Consider the following 15,409-nt stretch of genomic DNA (forward strand, 5'->3'; position numbering starts at 1 on the left):
GCAGTGCCATAACTTAGGTAATTGTTTCCCCAATAATTGCGTTGCGCAATTGATTTTCGTGACTCCTGTTGAAAAGACGTAAAGCCGGACAGGCCTAAGGTACACCCGGGCACAGATGGTGGTCTGACGGCGGATCGGAATCAATGAAAAATCAGCCACTCTCCACCGGAATACAGTACTGTACGTGCCAACAGATGGGCTTGATCTGATTCCCATCAGTTGTGAAAAAGTGGGAGGGGAGCACGTAGTATATCTAATCTGTAGCTCAATGTATTTTGACATATGAAGCGTGTGTCAGAATACCAAACGCAACTGCAGATTGAAACCGTTTGGAAGATTTTGAGTTACATGGTTATCCATAGGAAAACTGCGTCATGCACCAGCTTACAAGGACCTGCAGTTCAAGTTATTTCCGCTACATGTCGCACATGACTAATAGAAATTCGGGGCTGGTTACCTTCGCCAAGAAGGTTATGTTTTCGTAGGCGTTCGTGTGTCTGTGTGTGTGTGTGTGTGTGTGTGTGTGTGTGTGTGTGTGTGTGTATGTCAGCACGATAACTCAAGAAGGCTAAAATGGATTGTCTTGATATTTGGTAGGTGGATAGGTTTTCATGAGACGTGGAACTGATTAAATTTTGGGCCCCCTAGTGGCTTGTTATGGTACTGCAGCTGAACTTCCGGTTTTGATATCTCGTGATCTAGACATGCTAGGGTGACGAAATTTGGATGGTAGGTAGCTCTTGTGCTGGGGAAGAAGTGATGTGAGTTTGGCCTCCCTAGCGGATTGCTCTGGAACTGCAGGGGCGTTAGTTGAAAAATATTTAAAGGCGGATAACTCTAGAACCGATTGATGGATCGTCGTGATTTTTGGCATGTAGGTAGCTGAAGTGATGCTTAACATAATAATATTATGATTATGCATATATCAATGTAATTTGCATAATTAATTAGGAAATTCTATAAATCAGCTGCATTCCATGATAGGACTATTCAAGCTTGTGACATATGTCATTAAGAACGGCAGAAATACAGGCAGATATCGATTATGCAAATGAAGACTTAATTTGCATAATTAATGAGAAAATGTTATATTTACATAGTGGTAACTGCCTGGAATTTCATACTTGGGATATTTGAGAGTTATGTGAAGGTGAACATAATTAAACATAACTTATTCAAATAAGGACCTCATTTGCATAATTTATAAGGAAATGCTATAATGGCATTCTTTGATAAGATAAGACTGTCTTCTGGTGTAGAATATGATCATCAGATATAATTAATGCAAATATAGGATCCTATTTGCACAATCAGGGGGATTAATCTATAATTTCTTACTCATAAAGGCTAACACCATTTGGCGGAGGTATGAGATCGTGGAACTCTAGTTTATTTATTTATTTATTGGTTCGGCTGGTTAGTCGGTTTAGGACACTAATTGCCCCTATATCTAGTAATATTTCTACACTAACAAATTTTCTAATGCGGGAATAATCCCCTATGTTCAGTCATTTGGGTGAATTTACCTCTAAGTGATAAGGGACGCGTATTCAATAATATTTCAAACACTGAATTACCAACATGCACCGCAAGGTGGCGCTGATAGACTCCTCTGGAACGAGACAGTCATGCAATACAAACAGGAAAACAATATCTTTATTATTTCCCTTCATCTGTACAAGTTTGTCTAAAATAATCTTGAAGCCATACATTTGTATCATTTGTTCCTTTTGGCCCAATAGATTTCCTTTGTTACGTATTAAACTAAAGACACAACCACACGGGTTAAGATAAACATGACATTACAAATAAAATTCCACTTAAAAGTAAAATTCCACTTAAATTCTAATAATAAGCCCCTCTTACTGCTTCTCACGACAACAGATACATAACTCTCACTCAATATCATACCAAAGTTACCGTTAAAACACATTATCACAGCACATCCAACGTCATGACATAACCACGCACCTTAAATTTAAGAATACACAATTCAGGAACAATGTATGTTCACATGGAACCTGTTCATCACTATAGCATCAAGAATTCCAACATTTTAATTTTTTTGTTAAAACAAAACACCAACTACAACAGCTGGTATCTTGTGTGTACTTTGGCAAGCATTATTCTGTGAATCCGAATATAAAAAAAACTAATATAATCCTGTCGTGAACTAAAATTCATAGCTTTCAAACCTTTGGATTTTAAACGGTAAACCTATAGACTTTGTACTGTGAAGGTCCAAATTTTTGGTCAACATTACTAAAAAATATGGTAAGTCTTGAAAAACCAAAAAATTTGCTAGAACTTGTAGTTGATTGCTTTTCTCTTTTCTTTGCCCTTTTTTCCTTTGGCTTTCTTCTTTGATGCATTACTCTGTCCTGTAATAGAAAGGAACAAAGAACGTTTGAATCATGGTTGGTTGTGCAGTTTTATGATATTTGTGTTAGTACTGTACCTGAGTGGTTGGTTCATTACCTGTTAGGGAACAGCAAGTGTAATAATATAATTACAGCACATCCATGTCATGTCATAACCACGCACCTTAAATTTAAGAATGCACGTTCAAGAACAATTTACTCTGATATATTAAAGTATATAAAATATGCGGATGATGTAGCAATGTAATGACAATGTGAAGAACAAGGTTAGCGAACACTGAATTGCATTGCAGCACAACTATTGCTAATTGTTATCTGCATTGCCATTGCTTTGTTATGTGTACATTTTATTGCGTCACGTATTGCATCTTGGCACTACGAATTCAGCTGTCATACAGTATCGTTGCGTAACATTGCACAATTATCCTATGAACTGCATAAATTTATTGCACCACAGCTTGCACATCCTGAGTTGCAGAACAGCCCAATGCATCCATATGCATGCACACTGTAATGCATATGTCATAAGTTGCACGAAGAGTTGCACGTTCATGCAGCATAAGCCAGCCAGCACCACCAGACGCACACCGAACCCTGCAGTACCCACACAGCTCACCTGACGCCGCTGCTGAGTCACTTGCAGCCCTCAAGCGGTCTTTCAAGGACATACTCCTTTCGCCATCTGCCATTGAAAAACAACCTTTTACCCAAACCCATGCAAGCACTCCCTTACACACCCAAACGGATTGCTCCATTCTGCTAGAATATTTTTTGTTGCCTAATGGACAATCTGTGTTTTTAGTAGCACAAGATATGCCCTGTTTTATGATGAGGAGAGCCAAATTTTATTCCAACAGTAAATTCTGGTTTTTGACAGATCCTTCGACCGAATTAGCCTCTACCAGGCTTCAGAGGCTCCTGGAAAGAGTAGAAATTTGCCAAATAGACAAATAACATGCCAGAGGTGTTAGTCCACTAGGGGAGTACAGTTGGTGAATTTCTACTCTTTCCAGTCGCCCCTGAAGCCTGGTCGAGGCTATAGAAAAATGCTACTGAATTCTCTGCTAATTCTTTTCAGCAGAAATGAAGCAATCCATTCAAGCTTGTACAAAAATAGGAAAGAAAGGCGCATTACCTTCCTGGCAAGCAGTACCGATCGTCAAATTGATTCTGGATTTAAAGGACATGTTATGCACACTGCTCGGATCTGCGTGGAAAAAACAAATTAGGATCCACATCACAGCAGGGGTAGTCCGGAATTGCTTTTTTTTTTAAACAGTATTTTTTCGTGTATGGTGAACAAATACGTTATTGGGGTGGGGGTGGGGGTGATTTAGGGTTGCAGTTTGCCAGAAGTGTGCGGTAGACGATGTGAAACTTGTAAGAGTAACTTAAGAAGAAAAATCATGTTTACATGCAGTAATATCAATTGGAATTGTATTCTATATGGCGTATACATAAGCATCTCTGCCATGCACTGATAGATATCTGTGGTCTGATTAAATATTGTGTTTATAACTTGCGCATTATTTCATAAGGAAGACATTACTTACCCTCCCCCGCCTCGTCCGCGTTTCTCGGCGCCCTTGAGTGGTGATCTGAATGACTGTTCTTATTCCCCATCCTGTTTTAGTGTTGGTTTCCTCCTCTACTCACAGTTCCTGTGTTAATGATATAGATGGGGCAAACACATTGCTATATTTTTCCATGCAAAATTCATGACCCTAGCATGTTCATGAGATTCAAAAACCGGAAGTTCTGCAGCAGTACCAAGAAAATCCGCCAGGGGCCCCGAAATCTAATCATCAAGACCTACCCACCTACCAAGTTTCCAAGTTTCATGACAATCCATCCATTCACACGCACACACACACACACACACACACACACACACACACACACACACACACACACACACATACAGAAACATAAACAGAAACACACACACACACAAACACACACACACATACACACACACACAGACACACATACATACAGAAACAGAAACACACACACACACAGACACACATACATACAGAAACACACACACACACACAAACACACACACACACACACTCACACACACTTACACACAAACGCTACGGAAAACATAACCTTCTTGGCGAAGATACAATGCCCTTTAAACTTACGTAACATACCGGCGAAGTTAACAATGCCCTGTAAACTTATGTAACATACCGGCGTATTCTGACCTATTGCAATCCTGTTGACGATAACAGAGCAATATCTTCTACCTATACGTCATTCGGAATTTATCTATACTAGGTATACTCCACCATTGCACCAATAGTGTCATTCAAGTGCTTGCGAGACGTGGTAAACGTCTAAAAAGTTCCACAGCTGTGTTTACTTTGCACTTGAACCGCAAACCCGGGAGGTATGCAACAAGTTCATCAGAAGCTCCTTTGAATATGAATATTGCCAGCGAGGAGTCTTTTATCACCCCAAGTTGTTAATTTTTTTAGTTTCTTCGAAGGAAAGGAAAGTTCGATTACACAAACAAATCAAACAAACAAGAAACATTGAAAGACTAGATAAACACAGACAAAACAAGTACTGACAATAACATCTATATTGTTAAGACACCCATCACTTGCGCTAAAGAAAAGCTACTGCCGTGAAGGTATTCGTTGTTCTTTGTCACGAAAATGCAACGGTCTACTGAATACATGTACAAGACAAGAATACGACGTTGTTAAAATAGAAAAGGCATTATTTCAAACGGAACATGCTCTAGATACCGCACAATTGGGGATTTCTTTCTTTCTTTCTTCTTCATTGGCTTTTGTTCTTGTTGATGCTCTATTTGGAACATGATATGTTGAGGCTTAGGCTCTGGGGCTTAGGCATAGGAATACCACAAGCCAGTACGTGGATCTGTTGTGGTTAACGAGCCTACGACCTAGTAAATACTGAGTGCCTGTTGATCGCCTTTGCCTGTGGCTGTTGACGAGGCTAACTATCAGAATCAGAGCAGCCATACTGGGCAGGATAAAATGCTATACATATGTATATCTACATGATCATTGAAGTAGTCGAAACATCTTCATAAATGCCCACAGAATATGCACGGAAGGCCAAGGACTTGTAGAGAAAATTTATATCATGTTATCCCAGGGGCACAATACAAGATGTACAACAACTCGTAATGCCGTCTGATCGGCAGAATTATTGATAAAGAACACTGAGCGACCTGCCATGTTGGAAGCCATATTACTCTTAGTCACTTTTCTAGATTAAACCTACAGGGAGGCTGTGTATAGAGTATACCATGACGACGTTTTTTTTGTTCATTGTAACAGACATACCGATGAATAAAAACACTGCACTGTTCTATTTCTTGTTTGTTTTGTTATGGTAGTCGTGAATGTAGAATGTAGAAAAAAGGACTAGATGGGTTGAGGTTTTCTCTGAACAAACGAAATTCAATCTGGAAATTCACACAAATTTGATTTCGTTTTGCTGCAATGCTGTACTTTATGCGTGTAATTACCTCCGGGGGAGGAGACATCCTTCCGCGGAAGGGTTTTGTGAGAGATTTAGATTTTTATGTTCGCAGCTGTTTCTCGCGTTTGGGTCGACGGATTCTTTTGAGACTCGGTACATGTTTTGCTATTGGGCTGCAGATGATGCACGTTCTTTTTTTTATTGTATATGTGTTTTAGGGCGTGAAAATGGTACCTTTTGGTGGCCCCAAAACACCCCTTTTAACGTGAAAGTGGTCGCGACCGTTGACCTTTGGCGTGTTTAAGCTATTCTCGGTCTGGTCCACGTATATGACCCCTCACACAGAGGGGTGTTTTTTGTTTAAAATCCTATATAAAAATATACAATAAAAAGCCCGGAGGTATAAAATCTCAGATTTTACTTGTTTACTTTAAAATGTATGTAAGAAAGATCTCCTATAATCACGGTCAGTCCGTTTTCCCTGTTTAATGTTTCCATTGTTTCCAAATTGACCCCAACAGACATTCTGGAAAAACAGGCCCTAAAAATACTACCGTTAATTAGTCGGAATTCAAGATTCGGGAGATGCCATTGTAGGGTCAAAGGTCATTTGGAGCACCTGACGTAAAGATGCAATACAAAACCAAGGACGTTGTTTAAAGTCTTTGGCAAAGCCTGGTGATTTGACATACATTTCGTGATGAGCCGGTTAAGGTAACGCTTGGTACACGAGACCGTCCTTGTCCTTAGGCTTATGCAGACCTAAGTTGGTGACAGGTGTCTTCCACTCAGGACAGATTACGCATTTTTCTTTGACAGGCGTTGAGAAGAATACGCCCTCTAAAACAACACCCAACACAAGCAAAGATCAAGCTAAGTCTCTGTATATGAAACCACTGTCCACTATCGCAACGAATGATCTATGTACAACCACCACGGCACCCCTCCCCACCAAGCTATACCGTATACCACAATTGGCACTGGAACAAACATTTATTACACCATGGAGCAAGTTATAGCAAATGACACGCCATGTCATCGACTTTATGCGAAGAGTCAATGTGTTACTTCCCTACCAGAAGCGAGATCACTGGTTAGGATACGAGGAAAGTAAACAAAACTATAACTACATTGGAAGAATCCTGCGACGAAGACATGTGTGTTTACTACAACACAGACCACGATTGAGATTTTTGTAAGATCACTCACCTCCTGTAGCTCAAAACTTCGCTCTGTTCTACCTGTTAGAGTCAAACGTTTTAGAAGACATTCCCAGGTCCCTCCGTACAAGTGTTAGACTGTTATCCCAGGGGGAAACAGGTTGGACACGCTGGATGGTGGGTAGAACTGTACTGTGACCTGAACGACAACCCGTCCTGACACGGAATGGAAGCTAGTCTTTCAACTTCGCTGACTTCGGTTCGCGGTCTGCCGGCTCAAAATGGTGAGGCTATTCTGGGGGTATTTGGTCGCACCTGTTATCTCTGTTTATAAAAAGGTTGACTTTAATGATGTTTTAAGAGATAACTCGGTTGAAAAATTACATACAGAAAGATAAAATGACATACCCTATGAACATTATGGTGATTTAAAATGTGGTCTGTTTGTGTTCTACACAAATTGCAAGTAAACTGAACACTGCCTGAGGGAAGGCACAAAATAGCCCTTAATTATTATCGGTCTTAAATTCGAAGTAATGTGGGAGAAAGTGTCTGATTGAAGTCCTAACAACTAAACTATCATTGAAGTCCTAACACCTAGAACCACCTGTGACTACAGCATGCTTTGTGTACGTGTTCTTATTTCGCTGATCGTGATTATTGGTAATACGAGTTAACCCGCATGTCGTGACTTCGTCACAGACATTTCTAAACAGGTATTTTTTGCCCGACTATTTTTTTTCTAGATAAGAGGGTAATCACCAGAACACATAAGGGACGGGTAGTTTGACACTTTACAGGTGCTGGGGAGGGTACATTTCTGTCTGCACGCGGCAAAACACACAGTAGATCTGTACGGATTAACTACATAGTACCAGCCTCATTAATGATTATGGGACGGTCCCATACTGGTGAACACCAACGACTATGTGGGCGGGCCTTAGACTAACCAGGGCGACACTCACCGCACGTGCATACCGAAGACTATGCAAAAGTCATGCATGCTGCAGCTTACACTGGATTAAATTTTCCTTCCAACATCTTTGTTCTTTATTACGTTGTGTTACATTCGTATTATAATCTGCATTTCCTTTATAGTGGGTCGTTTTAATTAATCTATCCTCTCATTATGTGTAAGTGATAGCGTTAAAATAAGTCTTAGCTACTTGAGTGCGTTACCACTATCTTCCTAAATGTGTGAACAATAAAAAAATTTCTACGCACACACGCATGGACCTACGCACACTAATAAACCATATAAATGTTTTCTCTGTTCAGTCTATGTGTCAACATACCATCGCATCTGATGATATCCTATATTATATCCGGTCGACGAACCTCTAGTATGTAACCTACCGTATAGAATGTGTTATGGATTGATTGAGCTGCAACAATATGAAAAGCACGATCCGCACTCGTAACGTTCCGTGTGGTGTGTGATACTGGGCGGGCACTTATGTGATTACAGTTCTCTGCAAGCGTGACTATAGGGATCGTTCTGTATGTTCTATATAGGACATAAAAATGAAAAGTGAAGGATCGTCTTTAAATGAAGAATGTTATGATACAAACAACTGGATACACCAAAATACGGGAGTATGACCATTTATCAAGCTTTCTTTTCAATAGAATGGAAAAATATACCACCTAGGGGGCCACCGCATAAGAGCATTGGCTTCTATCGCTATCGCATCAATGTATCACTTTCTGTTTCATGAAATGCCCGCCCCCACCACCAACGCTCACCATCAATGGATCCCCCCTTGAAGTTGTGCCACTCACCTGTCTTCTGGGGGTGTGGCTGCAGAGAGACTTGAAATGGGAGACACAGGTTAACAAAATGATCGGAAAGGCTAACGGTCGACTCTTCTTCCTACGGAAACTCAAACACTTCAATCTTCCCACCGGTGACCTCGTCACTATATACACGTCCTTTGTACGGCCAGTATTGGAATACTGCGCGCCAGTTTGGCACCCGGGGCTCACTTGTGCACAGTCGGACAAACTCGAAGCTGTACAACGGAGAGCAGTTCGGACAATACTGGGAAGGCGTTTCACTAGCTACGAGCAAGGCAGGACAGACTTAAACCTTCCGTTGCTCTCAGACCGCCGGCAGAAGCTGTGTCTCAAGTTCGGGACTCATTTAGAATCCCACACACCGTCAATGCTGCCACCAAAGGGTTCGGACTACCACGACAGAACAACCAGAAACAGAGACAAGTATCGACCAATTAAATGTAGGACTGAACGACTCAGGAACTCCCCAATAGCTTACATTGTTCGCCTTTTAAATACTTAATCAAATAGTTAATGTTTTTAAGGATTAAGCTTTTAATATACCGTCTGATAAACCTATTATTGTATAAATGCTAAATTTTATCCATCAACGTTATTTCTTTTTATACTTATATATAGGATAATTGACCCATTGTTTTATTGTCAATTGAGCCCTATGTGTAATCGGAATCCGCAATTCAGCCTGCGGGCTGCGATGGATTTTATGTCAATAAACCATTCATCATGTAATGGAATGAGTATATTTCATGTACGTATATGTTTAAAGTTTGATATACATGTACTGAACATTTTATCAGATAGCCCACCAGCTAACAATATTTAACGACAGCATCCATAGAGTAGGTTCCCGAGGAAGTTCGGCCAACTAGTATGTCGTATCCCCCATGTAGACCCTCTGTTTGTTTAAAATCTCGGATGTAGACAATCATGTTTACAAAACAGAGAATTTAAAGAAGCCCTTTCTCTCCAGCCAGAGTATGGATGACGTCAACTGAAAAGACTGAATTGTTGACGTAAAGGGAGTGTTAGTTGTCATATCATATTAGGTGTACGAGGTACTAGTACATACATGTATGGAACTAAAACCGTCTACATACTATTAGTAAAAGGTTGAACTTTATTCCAACACACAACACACAATAAAAAGTTAAACCTTTTACTATGATTACTACCAACACAGATGAACTTTCATGATAAAACCGTCTACATTTGTTACCCCAAACGTCTCACCTCAACATCACAACATTATTGCATTAACATAGTATGTATTTACAAGCTTTAAACGTGCACCAGACTTTCATAACGTAACAAAGCAATCGCTTCAGTCCAAACGAAAACACTCCGTTGAATACTGCACCACGTTGCTCTCATTATTTTTAGGACCTGAATAATTACAGTAATGTCTCGTTTGAAAAATTTTGACAAGGTTTAACCGCCAAATAATTACCGTTAAAGTTTCCGACGAATACACGACTGCGAGAACAGACCCGATTGAGTCGGTTTTTAGCGATATCTGACTGCTTTATCTTTCCACTCAAATGTATGATTTTGGTTCTCACCATTCCGGATGGTTCAAAAACTGTCCATAGACAAGTTTCTCTCTGACACAACATTTTCATTCCCCTCCCCTGGAGGACGAGAAAGTAACGCCCATTGTTATTCAACACGATGTGAGGTTTACCTAGCTTCGCCTACCCGGCAGCGTGTACGTGTAATGGAGATACCGGCTTGGGTCAGTGATACACACTGGGTAGGTGTGTCCGCGTGTAAACAGCTCGGCGATGCGATATATCCACATGTCTGCCATAATTGTGTCTGTAGGTCACCATAGCATGGGTGCCAGAGTATACAGTGCAATTTTACGGAATGCAATGCAATTTTACGGAATACAGTGCAATCGCATTAGTATACATGCAATTTTACGGAATACAGTGCAATTTTATTAGTACGATTGTACTGTATTCCGTACAATTGCACTGTATACTAGTAAAACTGCACTGTATTCCGAAAAATTGCACTGTATTCCGTAAAATTGCACTGTATTCCGTAAAATTGCACTGTATTCCGTAAAATTGCACTGTATACTCTGGCACTGCCCCTGCATAGGCCGACCTGCTTTGGACTAGTCTATAGCGGAAACTGAGGGGGGGGGTAATCATAATAAAAGAATTACGATAAGAAAACAGACGGGTAAGGAAGGTAAACTTCTATTGTTTTGTGTAGAGTAAATATTTAGTTTTCTCCCTTGCCTGACTCCTCTCACCCTGTCTTTTCTTACTACACTCTTCCCTTCACAACACTAGCGTCCATAAGATCGTTTAAGATTCCAGCTATACTAACGGGTTTGTTAACAGTACCCTACTCCTGTATTATGACAACTGCGCCCCTCTACACACCTACACGTAGACAATAACCAGGAGTGCATGCCATGCTCCATAACAAGCGTGTGAAGCGATGTCTGAATTCGACCTCTAAATTACGTCACATAACGTCCGGTCTACCACACACTGCTATGTGCTGTACCACATGTGAAGAGTGAAGCTCGGTCAAGTTTGCACGCCCGTACAGTGAAGTGGTCATGTTTGGACGACATCTTCGTGTCATCACCTAGGAAGTGAAAACACCGCCGTCACGCGTACGGTACACTTAGGCCTTTCTGTGTACCTCACGGTCATTTGTCACTTCCAACAAGTCGTGGCTTAGGCCACACCGACTCAATTTTATGGATGACATCCTCTGAAGACCCCCAAACTAGTGCGCGCGGGCGAATAAAATAAAAATCCAGCCAAAAATAAAAATGCTACTAAACCACAGGAATACAAAGGCAAAGCTGGTATTGTGAATTTGCGGCAGAACTGCGGCAGAATATAGCGACATATACGACAAGCCTGCACATGCTGTTTTTATTTGCGGATTTATGAATTGACACTGTACGTATGTACTGAGGTCTTGAGTCGTGGACCTTTGGTAGCCTGGGTGCCATTCTCCAGAGTTACCACCGGCTCCATACTGTCGCTATATAGCAAGCTACCATGGACTATCCAGGCCAGAGCCTCGGATGACGTGATCTTTTTTTGTTTGTTTTTGTGGAGAACAGACGAAAATCAATGCGAGCGCGGATGTCATCCACAAAATTTAGTCGGTGTGGCCTTACATGCTGACAGAAACAACATGCACGGTTGTGGTGTTGCACCATTGGAATTTCTCCTACTGTCTGCTACTCCGTCATGCATACTGTTTATCTGAAATTATGGCATGTCGGTGGATTCTAGATTTTAGCCATGCAAATATTTCTTCCTGATTTGGGGTAATAGTATATAGTAATATAAATATACTGTAATGCACTGTTATAGTAATATAAATAATCTACGAGATCACAAAATAAAAGCTTATATCAATTTACGGTCTTTGCATATGATGTTAATTTATTTACAACATACTAGATAGGCAACAATGCAGTGGTGTATATACATTTGGTAGATAACTTAAGATCGAACGTCTTGATATGTATCAAAATATCAAAACTTATTGTCTCTTCTGGACTATAATCGTTTCTGATAACAATATATTAAAAAACTGACAACCATCATTTCATTTACTTGATCACGTCGACGTCTACATGTTGATGATCATGTGGTACAAAAGATAATGCCTATGTTCAAACAAGCAACGTTTTAGCTAAACTCGATAGGGTGTTATGTACAAAAGTCTTTGAATATAAGAGTCTATATATAGCTACTCCTTGAGTAAAGACGGGGTGGTCGCGTTGTTCACATGCGCCCTCTTGCGGACGGCGAGTCTGAAGCTGTCCTCTCTGTCAACAATCCGGACAGAGCCTGTGGAGATAAGGTTTGTACTTAGATTAACTACACGCATGCTGAGGTAGATCATTGCAATATTTGAGGAAAAAGTCCAAAGCATCCAAGAAAAGTCATAAAGTATGGATATCCCAAATGAAGATTATTGGTTTAACAGAAGGAAAAAGTAGACACATGTGTGACTACAAAGTCGGATTATGAAAATTAGAACATAGAAGTACGGGTAGATCTAAAATCTAACAGATAAAAGCTACCTTTTGCGACAGAAAACTTACCAAATTATTCAATAAAAGTCATAAATAATAAAGTATGGATATCCCAAATGAAGATTATTGGTTTAACAGAAGGAAGGTGACACGTGTGTGACTGCAAATTCGGATTATGAGATTTAGAACATAGAAGTACGGGTAGACTTAAAATCTACCTTTTACGTCAGAATCATCATCAGGGCGGCGAAAAAATCGTCTGCTTTTGACGTCACCAGAACGTGCGGGCTTATGGACTGACGTCACTGGGTCACAGACAGCGTCAAAGTCTGCAAAAGTCATAGGTCAAATTGTCATCAAGGTCACTCACAGGTGTGTCAGACGATCACAAGATAGGTGATCTCGTGTTTATGTACACAATGACTGCTTGAGCACTGACGCAACATTCTACCTAACGGCTCACCCACCTAAATGAGACTATTCATTGGCCCTCCAGCTATTTTGGCACATTGACAATTCTCACAGTGTGTTTACTTGGTGCAGCTAGTTACGACAAGAAATGAGCTCACATAACATTACGAAATATAGGAAGTGTTAAGATATATCAAAATGTGTGAAATGGCACAGAAGTGGAGTGACGTATAACCTACAAAAGGTAGGGACTATGTCGGCAAATATACCACACACATGTCTAGCACCCAGTAGGAATCTTTCAGTAGCTGCGTGCCGAGGGAGCTGATTTCGAGCCAAATAATCGCCAAGATTACTAGTATTTGTGTATTTTAGAGATTTGTGTACGTAGAAAACAGTACTGTGTATTATTCCATATGCTCGTACATCTATAACTGCGTCAAGAAGCGAGAAGAAGTTGAACATATGAATAGTAGATCACCATGACCTGTACTTAGCTTGTTAGAGCACAAACATACAATAAAGGTCTTCATTCAATTCAATTATTAGATTTATCAGTCTAGTAGATTTTTTTCTAGCTTCAATATTTAGTTTACCTTCTATACTGTTACATCGTAGACTTCCATTGAGAGTGTATTTCTCCGTCGTGTCGACCCTGTGTCTGAAGGACGTCCGGAGGCGGTTATCTCTGTACCGGAGTATGCACGCACTCCGTTCTGTAAGGGAAAGGGGGAGTAGTGTATGTGTTATACACGATTCTAACAACACTGACAAACATTTTACACTTGTCGTGTGGCGTAGCGGCAGAGTGCTCGACTCGGAATCAAGAGGTCCCGGGTTCAAGTCCTGACATGCCACCGATCTTGTGCCCTTGGGAAAGGCACTTTACACGACTTTCCTCACTTCACTCAATTTAAAATGAGTATTGTACTGTCCCATGTGTTGGTGGCGGCATTAATAAAAGTTGGAAAAACTTGAGTGTGCCGTCACCACGTCTTGTGATTAGATGTTGGAATATAAAAAAAACGTTTTACACTGGATCTACGTATCTGAATAAATGTTGTCCCCATGACTGGATAATGTCTGGGGGGAAGTAAGAGAGGAAGGAAGGAATCAAAGAAAGCGGAAGGAAAGAAACCTAAAGTGGCCATGACAATAGAATAAATTAAAAAGCAGAAGATCTAGAAAGCAGAAGAAGAAATTATAGAAGTCATTTGAAATCATTTCAGTTCATGCGATGTTAAGATGATTCCATTTCAAGACAGTTTCTAAAATATAAACAAAATACCCACCTCCTGACACGTGTGCACTGTTGTGGGCCTGAGAGTTTCCCATATTTCTTTCAAACAAGCTGTGTGGAAAAAAGATACAACATTATTCATGATACTTCTGGCTTGCCGTATTCAATAAACTTGTAAAATCATCATTAGTTCATAGATATATAGAAGATATATATATAACGGATTAGAATTTCATTGAACCATTCATTCATCTTCAAGCTGTTTAAAATATCCCTGGAAATGATATCATAATTCGAAAAATATAAAATTGTATATAAAGAAAACACACTATTTTTGAAGACATAACTCACCTTAGTAAGGCTTAGTTAGAACAGTTGCGTTCACGATGAAAGGTCCAATAGTCTAAGACTATACACACGACAGAACAGGCACTTTCAGTAACAACGAAAAGGCTGTGTTGGCTGTATAGCTAGATCAATGTCTCAACTGGCTCAGGGGACAGAAAGCCCCCATTTATAACAACATACAGGGCGCTGGCGGATCTACGCAAGTATACGTACGGCCACTGACTCATATATGCATGGGCTCAAGGCCAGATGCGCAATGTTGTGGTGTGACGTCACTTGTACACCCCAAGGGCAGCACTCTTACCTGCACCAAAGCATGTACACGTAATGCGACACGCGTAAACAACTGAAACATGCATAGCATGTGCTTAAAGAACGAGTTATAGGATTACAGACGGAAGTAAGTGCATTGTTCAAGTTTGGGTCACCAGTACAGTTAACGTCAGACATATAACGCCTGTAACGCGTAAACAAAGATCAGGAAACGTCAGACCACTTCTCGGTCGGTTTGTTACCCTCCATGAAAATGGGGGTACTGTTTTTACTCCGTTTCATGTTTGGTCTGATATCTGAAGATCGG

The 15,409-nt window shown here is 40.4% G+C and overlaps 1 protein-coding gene and 1 long non-coding RNA gene across 3 annotated transcripts; both read right to left on the reverse strand.

Moving 5' to 3' along the window:
• Window positions 1-1,651: 1,651 nt before the first annotated feature.
• On the reverse strand, window positions 1,652-4,042 carry LOC109479906. Its single transcript, XR_002140805.1, has 3 exons — window positions 3,935-4,042; window positions 2,998-3,063; window positions 1,652-2,381 (listed from the first exon to the last, which is right to left on the reverse strand). It is a non-coding gene; the product is annotated as an uncharacterized LOC109479906 (long non-coding RNA).
• An 8,180-nt stretch (window positions 4,043-12,222) lies between these two features.
• On the reverse strand, window positions 12,223-14,992 carry LOC109479894. 2 transcript variants are annotated; one of them, XM_019781947.1, is made up of 5 exons: window positions 14,845-14,992; window positions 14,534-14,594; window positions 13,838-13,957; window positions 13,049-13,159; window positions 12,223-12,642 (listed from the first exon to the last, which is right to left on the reverse strand). In XM_019781947.1, the coding sequence occupies exons 2-5, from the start codon at window positions 14,574-14,576 to the stop codon at window positions 12,542-12,544; spliced, it is 375 nt and encodes a 124-aa protein (XP_019637506.1). In that variant the 5' UTR covers window positions 14,577-14,594; window positions 14,845-14,992; the 3' UTR covers window positions 12,223-12,541. The 2 variants fall into 2 exon arrangements, with proteins under 2 accessions (XP_019637506.1, XP_019637505.1); XM_019781946.1 differs by having other exon boundaries at window positions 14,534-14,592; window positions 14,833-14,985.
• Between the last annotated feature and the right edge of the window lie 417 nt (window positions 14,993-15,409).

Source organism: Branchiostoma belcheri, unplaced genomic scaffold (genome assembly GCF_001625305.1).
Source record: "Branchiostoma belcheri isolate BF01 breed outbred unplaced genomic scaffold, Haploidv18h27 scaffold5, whole genome shotgun sequence".
Lineage (NCBI taxonomy): Eukaryota > Metazoa > Chordata > Leptocardii > Amphioxiformes > Branchiostomatidae > Branchiostoma > Branchiostoma belcheri.

What these genes read in the sequence shown, in the direction of transcription:
- LOC109479894 (XM_019781947.1), bottom strand. Translation starts at nt 14,576, where the DNA reads ATGGGAAACTCTCAGGCCCACAACAGTGCACACGTGTCAGGAG. An exon ending in ACGATGTAACAGTATAGAAG is followed by an intron (nt 13,160 to 13,837) that starts GTAAACTAAATA and finishes TGACTTTTGCAG; the next exon opens with ACTTTGACGCTGTCTGTGAC. An exon ending in TGATGATTCTGACGTAAAAG is followed by an intron (nt 12,643 to 13,048) that starts GTAGATTTTAAG and finishes TTATCTCCACAG; the next exon opens with GCTCTGTCCGGATTGTTGAC.